The 15,428-nt window shown below is 40.1% G+C and overlaps 2 protein-coding genes across 15 annotated transcripts in view; one reads left to right on the plus strand and one right to left on the minus strand.

The window, feature by feature from the left end:
* The window catches only part of BABAM2 (BRISC and BRCA1 A complex member 2), a 450,382-nt gene extending 448,881 nt beyond the window's left edge, over positions 1-1,501 (minus strand). For all 6 annotated transcript variants that reach the window (XM_002757914.6, XM_017964446.4, XM_003734762.5 and 3 more), the window contains exon 1: positions 1,381-1,501. The gene's annotated coding sequence lies outside the window, so the exon portion shown is untranslated. The remainder of the gene's footprint in view (positions 1-1,380) is intronic.
* A 333-nt stretch (positions 1,502-1,834) lies between these two features.
* Positions 1,835-15,428, plus strand: part of RBKS (ribokinase) — a 105,020-nt gene continuing 91,426 nt past the window's right edge. For all 9 annotated transcript variants that reach the window (XR_008476430.2, XR_004733697.3, XR_613852.6 and 6 more), the window contains exon 1: positions 1,835-1,963. Coding sequence is in view for 6 of the 9 variants with exons in the window: in XM_017964448.4 (XP_017819937.3) it covers positions 1,875-1,963 (89 nt within the window). In the remaining 3 variants the exon portion in view is untranslated. The remainder of the gene's footprint in view (positions 1,964-15,428) is intronic.

The raw sequence follows: 15,428 nt of genomic DNA on the forward strand, positions 1-15,428 counted from the left end.
TCAGCAAAATAAACTAACTTATTCAACATTGGAAGCAAGAGGATCAGGATTCAAATCCAGATTTTCCAAGTCTACTATATCCATCTTCCTCTCAAATAAACATTGATAACTTCGATCACCAAAGAGAAAAACATCCAGGTGATTTTTTAAACTGTATATCTTATAAAATTTGAACAGACAAAAAGTAGTGAATTTAAACAAATGACTGTTTTATCACTAGAAACAAACTGGACTATTGCTGGCCTACTGCTGAACCCGGGCTGAGTGAATCACTAGTCAAATGTTCAAGGGAACAACCTCGCTTGAAACAAAGTTACTTGAAACAACACTTGAAAAGTGACAACAATCCATTCTAATTTAGCAACTGTCGTGACTTTAGGATGATACCTTAGGGAATGAATTATCTTTATTTACAGGGGGAGAAAATTCTCTTTATTATTTATTTTTTGACAGTGCAGTTTCAAGCAGTATTAAAATCAATTTCAACCGCGAGGAGGTATGACTTCTCTAAAAAAAAAGTGGGGGGGGGGGTGGTAAAGAATACACCGACTCCAAAATCAGAGGTCACTTAGCCAAAAACACTGGTCCTTTCGTGCAGAGAATCAGGTACATGGACAGTGGTCACCACCAGTAGTAACTCTTACGCATGGCAGCACTATAATACACCCCAGATATGCAAATATTTACGGTGGTCAGAGTCTCCTGAATGCTGCTTCTGCAATTTGTATTTCCTGATTTTGACATATTGCAAAAGGAAAATGCAAAATTACAATTTTTGCAAGGGTCTGCTACTCCGAAATAAAGTTACATAAGGTCCTTTGATGGGAGGCCTGGGGAATACAAAGACGTCTAAAGCACCATCCAGGTTCTTGCAATTAAAATGAGATGACAAACACGGAAACATGTGCCCTGCTGACGTCATGGAACGGAAAGGGGTGGCATCCTGCTGCGTCACGTCAACGTCATGAAGCGCACGAGGGAAGTTATACTGGAGAAGCAATTTCCCCAAGGGGCAACATTCGAGAAAAACAAGTTACCTCAGACCCGAAGAATGACCACTCTACTCTAGGGGACGACTTAAAAGGGACACTCTCCCGTCTCCCAAACTGTATGATTCCCCTAATCAGGAAATAAGGAACTAATACTAGGGCTTTATAGGGACTACGGGATGAGCCAGATATGGAGAAAGAGACGCCTCTGGCCTTGGGGGCTCGTTCTTGAGGGGATCAGCGTGATGGGGATAAGAAGGGCATCTTTGGAACAGGGGCCTTCCCCATAGGAAGAGGAGTCGAGTCCTCTGGCCATATTTAAACCACGGTTTTCCATGCCACCTGTGCGACTTGGGATCCAACCTCCCCGCACCAGCCCCAGTCCAGGTACCTGGAACTTAGTCCGATCGGTAACCGGCGACTACGTGGGGTACAGGTACCCGAGCGCGCCCCCGACCGACGCACCGACCTGCGCGCGCGCCGCGGGCCGGATGCGTGCGCACTCCCCGGACGTCCCGCCCCGCCCCCTCTGCGCCCTGGAGCAGGGCAGCGTGCGCGCCCCCGCGCCGCGCGGAGCCGGGCACTCAGAAAGGCGTCCCAGTAGTGCCTGACAGTTCTTCCTCAGCGCCTGCCCCGTGCGTGGCTAAGAGCGCGGAGTCTCGCCATATTAGAAGGGCTCTGTTACGTGAGGCTGTGCACGGAAACTATTCCGGGAAGAAGAGGGGTACTTGGTGGGCGGGGTAATTTCGGGCAGTCAGGTGGGCGACCCGCGTAGGCGTGTGAAAAGCCCGCGTCGTTAGGGAGGGCAGGAGCGGCGTCTCTGGTTACTGGATCGGGCAAAGGGCAGAGGTCAGCGTCCAGGTTGGACAGCAGCACCTTTGAGCGATGGCGGCGTCTGGGGAACCCCGGAAGCAGTGGCAGGAGGAGGTGGCGGCGGTGGTAGTGGTGGGCTCCTGCATGACCGACCTGGTCAGGTTAGTCCGGGGCCAGTACTCAGTCTGCGGCTCGGGGGAGGAGTAGAGCCGTGCGCTCTGCGCCCAGCGGAGCTCTTGGGCGCTGGGTCTCCAGGGATGGACAGTGCTAGCTTTGGGTATGAGCTGCAGGTTTTCGCAGCCCTCAGCCTGCCTTCCCGGCGTGGAAGAATTTGAGTCTGTAAAGGTAAATGTCAGGGGAGAGCACATAAGAGGCCAGGGTTTAGTGAAAGCTCTAACATTACTAAAAGCGCCCCCCACAAAAGACCTACCCTCCAAAGACTTGCGCCCCCAAAGACCTTTCTTGGCCCGGCTGCTGAGCCTTTCCCCAAATGAGCCAGGGGACTTTGCCCACGTCATTTTATCTCCGAGAATGTGCCTACCTCATAGGGATATTGTGAGGACTAGATGTAGTAAAGTGTTTCGTCAAGCCTAACATTATCCAAATTGAGTATTATTCGTCTGAGCTTATTGTATAAAATAATGAATCGAACAGAAGTCAAAAAGACTGTCACCTTTCACCATGTTGATTAAATACTGCAGTATTTTATGTTTACATCGTATTTTTCAGCAAGCCAACTATGAATCAAAATGAAAACAAACAATATGTACAACCACCAAAAATTATGACCAAATTATGATAGAAAATATGCCAAATAAAGATTGTTAGGTCAGTAAGACTGAGTAGACAGATCCTTCTGATTTAACTTTTTTAAAATTAAGTAATGTCTGTTCATTGTAAAAGTAGTAATAAATTCAGATATTCCAAGAAAATCCTACCACTCCAGTTACTGCAGTTCAGTCTTTTGATGAATATCTTTTCAGATGTCGTTCTATACTACAGTAACACCTCATCTGTCCTGAAATGTTGCTTTTCCAAAGGGCAATAGAGAATGTGGAGCTAAAGAAAAAGGCGTTGGGGCAATCAAAATAAGTCACCAAATTGCTGCATCAAACCACCTGTATTCTACTCAGAAAATAGTTCTAGGGTCTTCATGTAACCAATTTAATCTTACCTTAAGATATTTGTAGGCTGTGTTATCAAATTTCTACTGAGATTAGAAAAGTGACAGTAGAGAGGAGTAACTGCTAGAGGCAGTTATAGTGACTGATGAAAACTTGAGGGTGAGTAGGAGACTGTGTAACAAGAAGAAGCAACAAAAGAGTTTTAAATACAAATGACCTAATAAATAAATACCAATGACCTTTATTTTTCCACAAGTATTTGAACTATTTTGTCAGACAATGGGGCAAGATAAAAATACTTTCCTTTGGTGACAGAGCATAAAACTCAATCTAGTTGGAGACATTTGTTGAAGAGACTGGTACATCCTTTTCTAGAGCAGGAGTCAGTCAGCTTTCCTGTAAAGGGCCAAATAAATATTTGAGGTTTTGCAAGCCATGTATGATCTAGGTCACATTTTTTAGCGACCTTTTTAAAATGTAAAAATTATTCTTATCTCCCAGCCTTACAAGAACAGCCTGCAGGCCATAGTTCACAGACACCTATGTAGAAAGAATAGCACTGTGCTTACAACACAATATAGCAATTGATTTTACTTGCGATGACTCTTTTCAAGAAAAGATTGTATAGTACTTATTAAATTTTATATAAAAATAGGGCATGTATTTCACTTTAAAAATAGTTTCATCAAAAATATATAAAGTTTAGTAACATAGAGGAATAAACCTTCAGTAAACCTTCATCTAAAATTATTCATTCCATGGAAGATCCACCTAGCTGAATGTTTACCATAATTTTATACGTGAAGTGGCAAAAGAGCTAGAAAACTAAAGTGGGCCGGGTGCAGTGGCTCATGCCTGTAATCCCAGCACTTTGGGAGGCCGAGGCAGGTGGATCACCTGAGGTCAGGAGTTTAAGACCAGCCTGGCCAACATGGTGAAACCCCATCTCTACTAAAAATGCAAAAATTAGCTGGACATGGTCACTGGCACCTGTGATCCCAGCCACTCAAGAGGCTAAGGTAGGAGAATACAGGAGGTAAAGGTTGCAGTGAGCCAAGATTGCACCATTGCACTCCAGCCTGGACATAAGAGTGAAACTCCGGTCTCAAAAGAAAAGAAGAAAACTAAAGTTTTCTCATACATCCTACCTGAATAAAAGTGTCAGGGTTAAAATTCAGAGCCAGTTCCTTGTTATCAAACTAAGAGCTTTCTGTGAAGCTTGACCATCAGATACTAAAAATAACTATAGTACTTTGTGGGGTGGGGTAGGGGTCGTGGTGTCAGAGGCCCATTTTAGCATCTATCAGGATTTTAAAATCTTATTTCAGAGCTAGAAAATTTTGGAAATTATCCTTGTTCTTCAGTTTTTAGATACATAAGAAATTCCTACATTGTGGATAACTTTTTAAACTTCTCTTCTTGCCATATATTTTCCTTCATAAAATATCCAAGTTTCTTCTCTTCACATGAATCATTAGTAAAAACTGTATTCCCGCATAGACTCTCTCTACTAATTCCTGCATCTTTTCTACAAACTTTTCATGGTCTCTCATTATTTATGACTCTGAAGATCTTTACAGAAATCTGAATATAGGATTTTCATTTAAAAACCTGCATCTGGGATAAACTTGGGTACAACTTTTCTAGTTACAGTGCGTATCATGATTATATCAGTTACTTACTGCCACTGTAACAAATTACAAAACAGAATAAGTAATGCAAATTTATTTTTTTACAGTTCTGGAGGTCAGAAGTCTGATATGGGTTTCACTGGGTCAAAATCAAGGTGTCAGCAGGGCTGGGCCCCATTCTGGAGGCCCTAGAGGAGGATCTGTTTTCTATCCTTTTCCAGCTTCCAGAGGCTCATTGTGGCCCCTTCCTCCATCTTCAAAGCCAGCAGTGGTTGGTAGGTCTTTCTCACATCACGTCACTCTGACCACCAGTCTTCCAGTCTTCTGGCTCCCTTTTCTACATTATAAGAACTCTTGTGATTATATTAGGCCCAACCAGATAATTCACGATTATCTCATTATTTTTTCTTTTTTCTTTTTTTTTGAGAAAGCGTCTCACTCTGTCGCCCAGGCTGGAATGCAGTGACGCGATCTTGGCTCACTGCAATCTCTGCCTCCCAGGTTCAAGCAATTCTCCTGCCTCAGCCTCCTGAGTAGCTGGGATTATAGGCGTGTACCACCACCCCCAGCTGATTTTTATATTTTTAGTAGCAATGGGGTTTCACCTTGTTGGCCAGGCAGGTTTTGATCTCTTGACTTCATGAGCCACCTGCCTCAGCCTCCCAAAGTGCTGGGATTATAGGCGTGAGCCACCACACCTGGCCAATAATCTCTTTATTTTATGGTAGCTTATTAGCAAGCTTTATTTCCCCTTGCCGTGTAACAAGGGGAAATTATATTCACAAATTCTGGGGATTCATTGTGGACATCCTTTGCGGTAGGGGAGCAGAGAGTATGTTGTTTTTTCTACCGCAGTGGTTAAGCTTGAAGTAAAAAATCCTGTAATACAGAAATCTGAGTATAGGATTTTCATTTCAAACCCTGCATCTGTGATAAACTTGGGTGCAACTTTTCTAGTCAGTACTCAGAGAATCTTTGAAGCCTATCATTCTATCCTTACATTTTACAGGTGAGATAAGGAAAAGAGCTTCAGTGACTTACTCCAAATCACACAGCCAGTGAGTGGTATAGTAAAGGCTGCTACCCAGGACTCTCAGTTTTTACCTTTCTTTTTTTAATTTTTTAAATATATTCTATTTTTTATTTTTTTAAAAATAGGGACTTAGTATATTGCCCAGGCTGGTCTTGAACTCCTGGGCTCAAGCGATCCTCCTACTTGGCCTCCCAAAGTGCTAGGATTAGAGGGGTGAGCCACCGTGCCTGGACCCAACTCTTATCTTTCTATTATATCATTCTACCTCTAACTCTGGCTAGTGTTTATTGCCCTTTTCATCTACAGTACATATGATAGCTTATAGTCTGCACATTCATTGTTAACTTTATAAACTGATAAGGAATAACAACTAAGGATTTATAATTTTCAAGTCTAAAGATAGTATCTTTATTACTGTGCCTTATTCCTAAATTGAACTGTAACCAGCCTGGACACCCATGCCTATTCTTTAGTATCACTTCAGAAATAAAACTGCTTCAATAACTAAGCCCTTTTGGATGGCATCCAAGCCCAACTTACTTTATGTATTACATTACTGTGTGCCAGACACTGCTAATAATCTTTTTTTCATTTCTAATTTCAGTCAGCTATGAATAGTAAGTCTTACGTAGTAATAATTTAAAAAAAAATCGTTAGCTCATACAGCCTGGCAAACAATGGAAATAATTTAATAGTCACCTATATTTTTCTCATTATCCTCTTCCTTCTTGAACACTCATCTCTAAAGTTACACATTACAAAGATACAAGAAATCATGCCTGATCTTACGAGACTAAAGTCAAAGATGCTCCAGAGACAGATTTCCACAAAAAACTAACAATGTATGAACATTTTTAGACGTTAGGCTCATAGGCCTTTGTTAATCATGCTTTCATTAGTAATCCTTATTTTTTATGACATGTATCACCCATTTTTTTCAATTATTCATTCAACAAATATTTGTGGAATTTATACTATGTGCCAGGCACTTCCCAATGTGCAGAGGATACAGCAGTGAAAACACAGACAAAAATCCCTGCCTCATGAAGTTTACATTCTAGCAAGACAGTATCAGTAGATAAAAGTTAAATACATAGTATGTTAGATAAAGGTTAAGGAGAAAAATTAAGCACTAAAGGGGGAAGGAACAGGAAGTTTAGATTACTGGCTTCAGAAAATCTCACTCAAAAGGTCATTTAGAGTAAAGACCTAAAAGGGGAAAGAAAACAAGTCATAATCTGAGGAAGAGCATTCCTCGAAGGCCCTATTCAGTGAAGTTTATGGAGTCCAATATGGCTGAAGAAGCAAAAAAGAGTCGGGAGAGAAATCAATGATTAAAGGACATTGAGTCATACTCTGCATGAGATGAAAAGCTATTGGAGGATTTGAGCACAGGAATGACATAATCTTATTTTGATTGTAATAAGATCTCTCCAAGGGCTATGTGAGAATAAATAGCATGAAGGAAGGCAAGAACAGAAGCAGGAAGACAAATTCAGAGTCAATCCCAACGATCTAAGCAAGAAATGATGGTAGCTTGAAAGCAGTGCAAGTGGAGAGAAAGCATCTTTGATTATATTTTGGGGTAGAGTTGACAGGATATGCTGAAGAGTAAGAGATCTGTCAAGGATCTAATCCCAGCAAGATCAAGTGCTATGGCCTCTGCAACTGGAAGAGGCAGTTGACCTTTACTAAAATGTACAGTTGGGTGCCAGAGGGCTGTATCAGGAGCACAGAGTGGTCGTTGAAGGGTTAAAGTACCCACTAGACATCCAACTGAAGAGGTCGAGAAGACAGTTAGATACAAGAGTGTGGAGTTCAAAGGAGAGGTCTGGCTGGAGATATAAATTTGAGTCATCAGTATACATATGGTATTTAAAGCCATGAGACCGGATGAGATCACTGAGGGTCTGATCTCCTAGAGCACTACAACATTTAGAGGATATGTTTTTTATGAAATTTACTTCCTGTCTCTCTTCCAGTCTCTCTGCAGTCCTAAAACTTGCTTTGAGACAAGCTTAATAAAAACCTATGTTTATATTTCCATGGCAATAGACTATGATGTCAACTAAAACACTTATCCTTCTATATGCTGCCAATTAAAAGTGATGGCTTGAGAGATAAGACTCATGTTCACCCAAGCATCTAAATGTAATCCTGGCAAATCAGGAAATGAGTGCTTAATTTTCAAAAGGTTTAATTGGATAGTGGAATAAGTGAATTTAGAAGCTTTTGATCCAAAATGGATGAAGCATTGGACCTAGATTACTTTAAAAAAAAAAAATGTTATGGCTAGGCACGGTGGTGGCTCAAGGCTATAATCCCAGCACTTTGGGAAGCCAGGGTGGGTGGATCGCTTGAGCTCAGGAGTTCAAGACCAGCCTGGGCAACATGGCAAAAGTCCATCTCTGCAAAAACTACACAGATTAGTTGGGCGTGGTAGTGTGAGCCTGTAGTCCCAGCTACTAGGGGGAACTGAGGTGGGAGGATCGCTGGAGACTGGAGGTAGAGGCTACAGTGAGCCTTGATTGCACACTGCGCTCGCCTGGGCAACAGAGTGAGACCCTGTTAAAAATAAAAAAACGGGTATACTGTACCTATAAAAGTTTATATTTATTTGACATAATACAGTACTTTCTAACTGGGACACTGATTAGAGAGTCAAGAAGCCTCTTGACTTGTCATATTTAGAACAGAGAAAACTCTTTTACCGTCACATTTTCAGAAACTAAAAAAGGAATATTGATCCAAAAAGTATCATGCTTTCCCAGCACTTTGGGAGGAATATAATATCCTTCATTATTCTTTCTGCTTCTCAAATTGGACTGAAAAATTGCTTATCAGTTGCCAGTTATTTATTAAATTAGTATTTTATTAAATACAGTTCTGTTAACTATATTCCCTAATATCAAAAGTAATCATTCATGGGAAATTTTCTATGTCCCTTTAGTGAAAATATACATTGAAAAATTATGACCGGGCACAGTGGCTCATGCCTATAATCCCAGCACTTTGGGAGGCAAAGGTGGGAGGACTGTTTGAGCCCAGGAGTTTGAAACCAGCCTGGACAACAGAGTAAGATTCTGTCTCAAAAAATTCCATATGACAAAGAAAGAGCACTTGCTGTATACCATTACGAAGCAGTCCCTTTAGCAATACATTCCTTTCCAGCTCTCTGTGCCTTAGGCTTTTCATGTCTGTATTCTGAGGAGAACAAAGCAAGGTGGACTTTGTGATGAGTTTTGCTCTAGTATTTTGATGACTTGTTTATAATACTGAAATACTTGTAATGTGCTAAACACTAGGGCTACTGCAGTTAGGAAAACATGGTTATTGCTTGTCCTAAACCATTTTGTGCTGCCATAAGAGAATACCGAAGACTGGATAATTTATTTTTTTCACTTTTAATTTAAGTTCAGGGATGCATGTGCAGGTTTCTTATATAGGTAAACTCATGTCATGCGGGTTTGTTGTACCCAGGTATTATTATTATTATTATGTCACCCAGGTATTAAGCCTAGTTCTCATTATTGTTCCTGATCCTCTCCTTTCACCCTCCTCCCTCAGGTAGACCCCAGTGTCTCTTGTTCCCCTCTATGTATCCATGTGTTTACATCATTTAGCTCCCACTTACAAGTAAGAACATGCAATATTTCGTTTTCTGTTCCTGTGATAGTGTACTAAGGATAATGGCCTCCAGCTCCACCCATGTTCCGGCAAAGGACATGATTCTGTCCTTTTTAACAGTTGTGTAGTATTCCATAGTGTATATGTACCACATTTTCTTTATCCAGCCTAACATTGATGATTGATTCCATGTCTTTGATTCCATTAGGTTGATTCCATTAGGTTGATTCCATGTCTTTGCTATTGTGAGTAGTGCTGCAATGAACATATGCATGCATGTGTCTTTGTTACAGAATTATTTATATTCCTTTGGGTACATACCCAGTAATGGGATTTCTGGGTCAAATGGTAGTTCTGTTTTTAGCTTCTTGAGGAATTGCCACCCTGATTTCCACAATGGTTGAACTAATTTACACTCCCACCAACAGTGTATAAGCATTCTTTTTTTCTCCACAACCTTGCCAGCATCTGTTAATTTTTGACTTTTTAATAATAGTCATTCTGACTGGTATGAGATGGTATCTCATTGTGGTTTTGCTTTGTATTTCTTTAATGATCAGTGATGTTGAGCTTTTTTTTTCATATGCTTATTGGCCACATGTATGTCTTCTTTTTAAAAGTGTTTATTCATGTTCTTTGCATACTTTTTAATGGGTTTTTTTTTCTTGTAGATTTAAGTTCCTTTTAGGTGCTAGATATTAGACCTTTGTCAGATGCATAGTTTGCAAAAATTTTCTCCTATTCTATAGGTTTTCTGTTTACTCAATAGTTTTTTGTTGTTGTTGTTTTGTTTTGCTGTACAGAAGCTGTTTAGTTTTCTTTGGCTTCATTAGCTCTCATTTGTCAATTTTTGCTTTTGTTGCAATTGCTTTTTGGCATTTTTGTTGTGAAATTTTTGTCTGTTCTATTCCAGAATGGTATTGCCTAGGTTGTCTTCCAGGGTTTTTGTAGTTTCAGGTTTTATATTTGTCTTTAATTCATCTTGAGTTGACTTTTGTATATGGTGTAATTAAAGGGTCCAGTTTCAGTCTTCTGCACATGGCTAGCCAGTTATTCCAGCACCACTTAATGAATAGGGAGTCATTTCTCCATTGTTTGTTTTTGTCAGTTTTATCAAAGATCAGATGGTTGTAGGTGTATGACATTATTTTTGGTGCTCTTTCTTCTGTTCCATTGGTCTGTGTGTCTGTTTTTGTACCAGTACCATGCTGTTTTGTTTACTGTAGCCCTGAACTATAATTTGAAGTCAGGTACTGTGATGCCTCCAACTTTATTCTTTTTCCTTAGGATTGCCTTGGCTATTCGGGGGCACTTTTTTGGTTCCATATGAAATTTATTTTATTTTATTTTATTTTTATTTATTTTTTGAGACAGAGTCTCACTGTGTCACCCAGGCTGGAGTGCAGTGGCACAATCTTGACTTACTGCAACTTCTGTCTCCCAGGTTCAAGCAATTCTCCTGCCTCAGCCTCCCCAGTAGCTGGGACTACAGGCCTGCTCCACCACACCTGGCTAATTTTTGTATTTTGAATAGAGATGGGATTTTGCCATGTTGACCAGGCTAGTCACAAACTCCTGACCTCAGGTAATCTGCCAGCCTCGGCCTCCTAAAGTGCTGGGATTACAGCGTGACTCACTGCACTGGCCTTATTTTTCTTGAGACAGGGTCTTGCTCTTTCACCCAGGCTGGAGTGCAACAGTGTGATCACAGCTTACTACAGCCTTGACTTCCAGGCTCCAGCAATCCCCTTACCTTAACCTTCCAAGTAGCTGGAACCATAGGCGCGCACCACCATGCCCAGCTAATTTCTGTTTGTTTGTTTTTCTTTGTTTGTTTGCTTGCTTGTTTGTTTTTGTAAAGACAAGGTTTTGCCATGTTACTCAGTCTGGTCTCAAACTCCTGAGCTGAAGCAACACTACCAACCTCAGCCCCTCAAAGTGCTGGGATTACAGGGGTGAACCACTGTGCCTAGCCCAGTTTGAATTTTAAAATCCTTTTTTCTAGTTCTGTTATGAATGTCATGGTAGCTTAGTCAGAATAGCATTGAATCTATAAATTGCTTTGGGCAGTATGGCCATTTTAATGATATTGATTCTTCATATCCATGAGCATGGAATTTTGCTTCTGTGTTTGTGTTATCTAGATTTCTTCAATCAGTGTTTTGTAGTTCTCATTGTAGAGATTTTTCAATTCCCCGGATAGCTGTGTTTCTAGGTATTGTATTTTTTTGTGTGGCAATTGTGGATGGGACTGCGTTCTTTATAGGGCTTTCGGCTTGACTGTTGCTGTATAGGAATGCTAGTGATTTTAGTATGTTGATTTTGTATCCTGATACTTTGCTGAAGTTGTTTATCACCTTAAGGAGCTTTTGGGCCAAGAGTATGGGGTTTCCTAGATAGAAAATCATGTCATCTGCGAACAGGGGTAGTTTGACTTCCTCTCTTCCTATTTGGATGCCCTTTATTTCTTTCTCTGGCCTGGTTGCTCTAGCAAGGACTTCTAATACTGTGTTGAATAGGAGTGGTAAGAGAAGGCATCCTTTTCTTGTGCTGATTTTCAAGGGAAATGCTTCCAGCTTTTTTCCATTCAGAATGATGTTGGCTGTGGGTTTGTCATAGATTGTTCGTATTATTTTGAGATATGGTCCTTCAATACCTGGTTGATTGAGAGTTTTTAACATGAAGCAGTGTTGCATTTTATGGAAAGCCTTTTCTTTAACTATTGAGATAATCATGTGGTTTTTGCCTTTAGTTTTGTATGTGATGAATCACAGTTAACTGATTTGCATATGTCTAACCAACCTTGCATCCTGGGGAAAAGTCCACTTGATCATGATGGATTAGCTTTTTGATGTGCTGCTGGATTCAATTTTCCAGTATTTTGTAGAGCATTTTTGCATCCATGTTCATCAAGGGCATTGGACTGAAGTTTTCTTTCTTTTTTTTCTTGTATTCTTGCCACGTTTTGGTATCAGAATGATGCTGGCCTCATAGAATGAATTAGGGAGGAGTCCCTCCTCCTCAGTTTTTTTGAATACTTTCAGTAGGAATGGTACTAGCTCTTCTTCGTACATCTGGTAGAATTTGGCTGTGAATTCATCTGCTCCTGGCCTTTTTTTGGTTGGTAGGCTATTTATTATGGATTCAATTTCAGAGCTCATTACTGGTCTGTTCAAGGACTCAATTTCTTACTGGTTCTGTCTTGGGAGGGTGTTTGTGTCCAGGAATTTATCCATTTCTTCTCAATTCTAGTTTGTATGTATGAGGTGTTTATAATATTCTCTGTTGGTTATTTGTATTTATGTGGGGTCAGTCGTAATATCCCCTTTACAACTGGATAATTTGTAATGAACAGAAATGTATTGGCTCATAGTTCTGGAGGCTGGGTAGTCCAAGATCAAGGGCATCCGGTGAGATTGTTATATTATTCCATGGTAGAAAAACAAAACAGGTAGAAGAGAGAGAGAGAGACAAAGATAAAAGGGGGCCAAATTTGTCCTTTTATTAGGAACTCACTCCCCTGATAAACCCACTCCCATGATAATGGCATTAATCCATTCATGAGGACAGAGCTCTCATGACCTAAACCCTACTTAAAAGTCTCACCTCCTAACCATTTCATTGGCAGTTAAATTTCAACGTGAGTTTAGGAAGGAACAGACATTTAAACCATAGCACTGCTTTTAGGGAATTTAGAGTCCAAAGAAGAAGGTAGACACAGAGATAATTAAAGTATGATGTGGTAAGTGCCTGTAGGTTATACGAGAGAACAGGATAAACTTCCTGGAAGAGATGACTCCTGAGCCAAATCATTAAAAATAAGCAGCTGCTAACCCAGAATAAAAAGGAGAAGAATTACACACAGAAGCAAAATTATGGATAAGTTTGCGTAGTGTGTGCTGAGGCAGCAACCCTTGGGTCTTAGGACATCAAGAATCAGTAGTGATGAAAGGCCTAATCAACCATGCTAAGGTGCTTAGGTTTTCTTCTATAGGCCCTGGGAACCAATGAAGAGCCCAAAGTACAAGAATGACAGCAGGATTTATATTTCACATAGTTCACTTAGTGCTAAAGGCAGATTTAAAAGAAGCCAATGTTTTGAAAGCATCAAAGGCGTTCTTGAAGACAGGAAGACCCATTTGAAAGGTAAAGCAATAGTACTCACAAATGTTGATGACAGCTTGAACTGGGATGGTAATGCTGGGAATCAAAAAGAGGAAAAAGCTTAAAGAAATATTTAGGGGGCAAAATGGTTGGAAACAACTGTTTAGTAAAGTTGGCATGAATCAAGCATTCACTCTCTAGTCTTTTTAACAGTCTCACTCTGTCACCCAGGCTGGGGTGGACTGGTGCAATCTCAGCTTGCTGCAACCTCCGCCTCCCGGGTTCAAGCGATGCTCCTGCCTCAGCCTCCCAAGTAGCTGGGATTATAGGCATGCACCACCACACCCAGCTAATTTTTGTATTTTTAGTAGAGATGGGGCTTCACCATGTTGTCCAGGCTGGTCTTGAACTCCTGACCTCATAATCCACAAAGTGCTGGGATTACAGGCATGAGCCACTGTGCCCAGCGTCTCTGGTCTTGTCAGGGAACTTACATACGGTGGAACTAGAGAGTATTAGAGTAGCAAAGAAACTTGAGCTCATTTCTGTGTTGAAATGACCACCCTGCTCATTTTAAATATAGGAAGCATAAGTCTGGAAAGAATTAACTGATTTTCCACAACTAATACCTAATTAAGATTGGAGCTAGGATTAAAGTTTTTATCTTTTGGCTCTCAAATACTAACACATTGTGTTATTGTGAACTTCTGAGTAGCATTTCAGAAGTTTGAAATGTACTGGATTTGCAAGAGACAAAGTGTTCAAAAGTGCTAATAAGGACTGATTTCCTTGAAAAAGAAAACAAAGCTAATATTACAGTTATCAGTATCAGAGTACTTAATATTATTGTCTTTTAGAATTTTTTTCTGGACTGCCATTTTTATTATATATGCATAATATATAATTTACAGTTCATTGGCATTAAGTATACCCACATTTTTGTACAAACATCACCACTAATCATCTTTAAAATGTTTTTCATCTTCCTAAACAGAAATTATGTCCTTGTTAAACAATAACTCCCTATTCCTTCCTTTCTCCCCTCGGCCCCTGGCAACCACCATTCTACTTTCTATCCCTATGAATTTGACTACTTTAGGTACATTATATAAGTGGAATCATGCAGTGTTTGCCCTTATATAACTTGCTTATTTCACTTAGCGTAATGTTTTCAAAAAAGGGTAAGTGAACTTGAAGACATAGTAATACACATTATCTAAATTTAAGCATAGATGGAAAAGGTACAGAGCATCTGTAACCTGTGGAACAGTCTACTATATGTATAATTGGAGTCAAAGTATCTCATAATAGTGGAGTCTTTTTGACTGGCTTATTTCACTTAGCACAACGTTTTCAAGATTTATCCATGTTGTAGCATGTTTCAGAATTTTCTTCCTTTTACGAACTGAAAAATATTCTATTTATGTGCATTACACATTTTGTTTATCTGTTCATCTATCAGTGGACATTTGGGTTGCTTCTACCTTTGGGCTATTATGAACAATGCTGCTATTAACGTGTGTGTACAAATATCTGTTTGAGCCCTGTTTTCAGTTCTTTTGGGTATATGCCCGAAAGTGAGATTGCTGGATCATATAATAATTCTATGTCTGATTTTTCTGATGAACCACCATATTGTTTTTCATACCTGCCACACTGCTTTTCCTGTTAGTTTCTTTCATCTTCTTTGTAAAGTGCCTATTCTTCATCTTACTCACCAAGCCTCCTTTTCCTGTTTTGGCTTAGACTCTTTTTTGTTTTGTCTCCTAATTTTAGCCCTGTTTGTAGTCCCTCTTTTATGTCCTCTTCTGCAATTATGCATCCCCATATGCATGTATATCTGTCATGTCTAAGTATACGTTTGTGCAAGAGGAAGAGTGTGTCTGTACAGGCAAGGAGCTCAGTAAACCTCATACCTTCTCTGCCACCCTCAATCTTAGCAGCAGCATTTTTGTGGCCATTTAATACTCTGTTACTTAGAGGTACAAAAACTTGTTGATGCAGTGCCCTAAATATCTATTAAGTTGTTTCTGTTTGCCATGATGAAATTCTTTGAACACTTATCTTTTGGACTCACGTCTGTTTCCTTAGGTAAATTCCTAGAGAT

This window comes from Callithrix jacchus, chromosome 14 (assembly GCF_049354715.1).
Source record: "Callithrix jacchus isolate 240 chromosome 14, calJac240_pri, whole genome shotgun sequence".
NCBI classification, from domain to species: domain Eukaryota; kingdom Metazoa; phylum Chordata; class Mammalia; order Primates; family Cebidae; genus Callithrix; species Callithrix jacchus.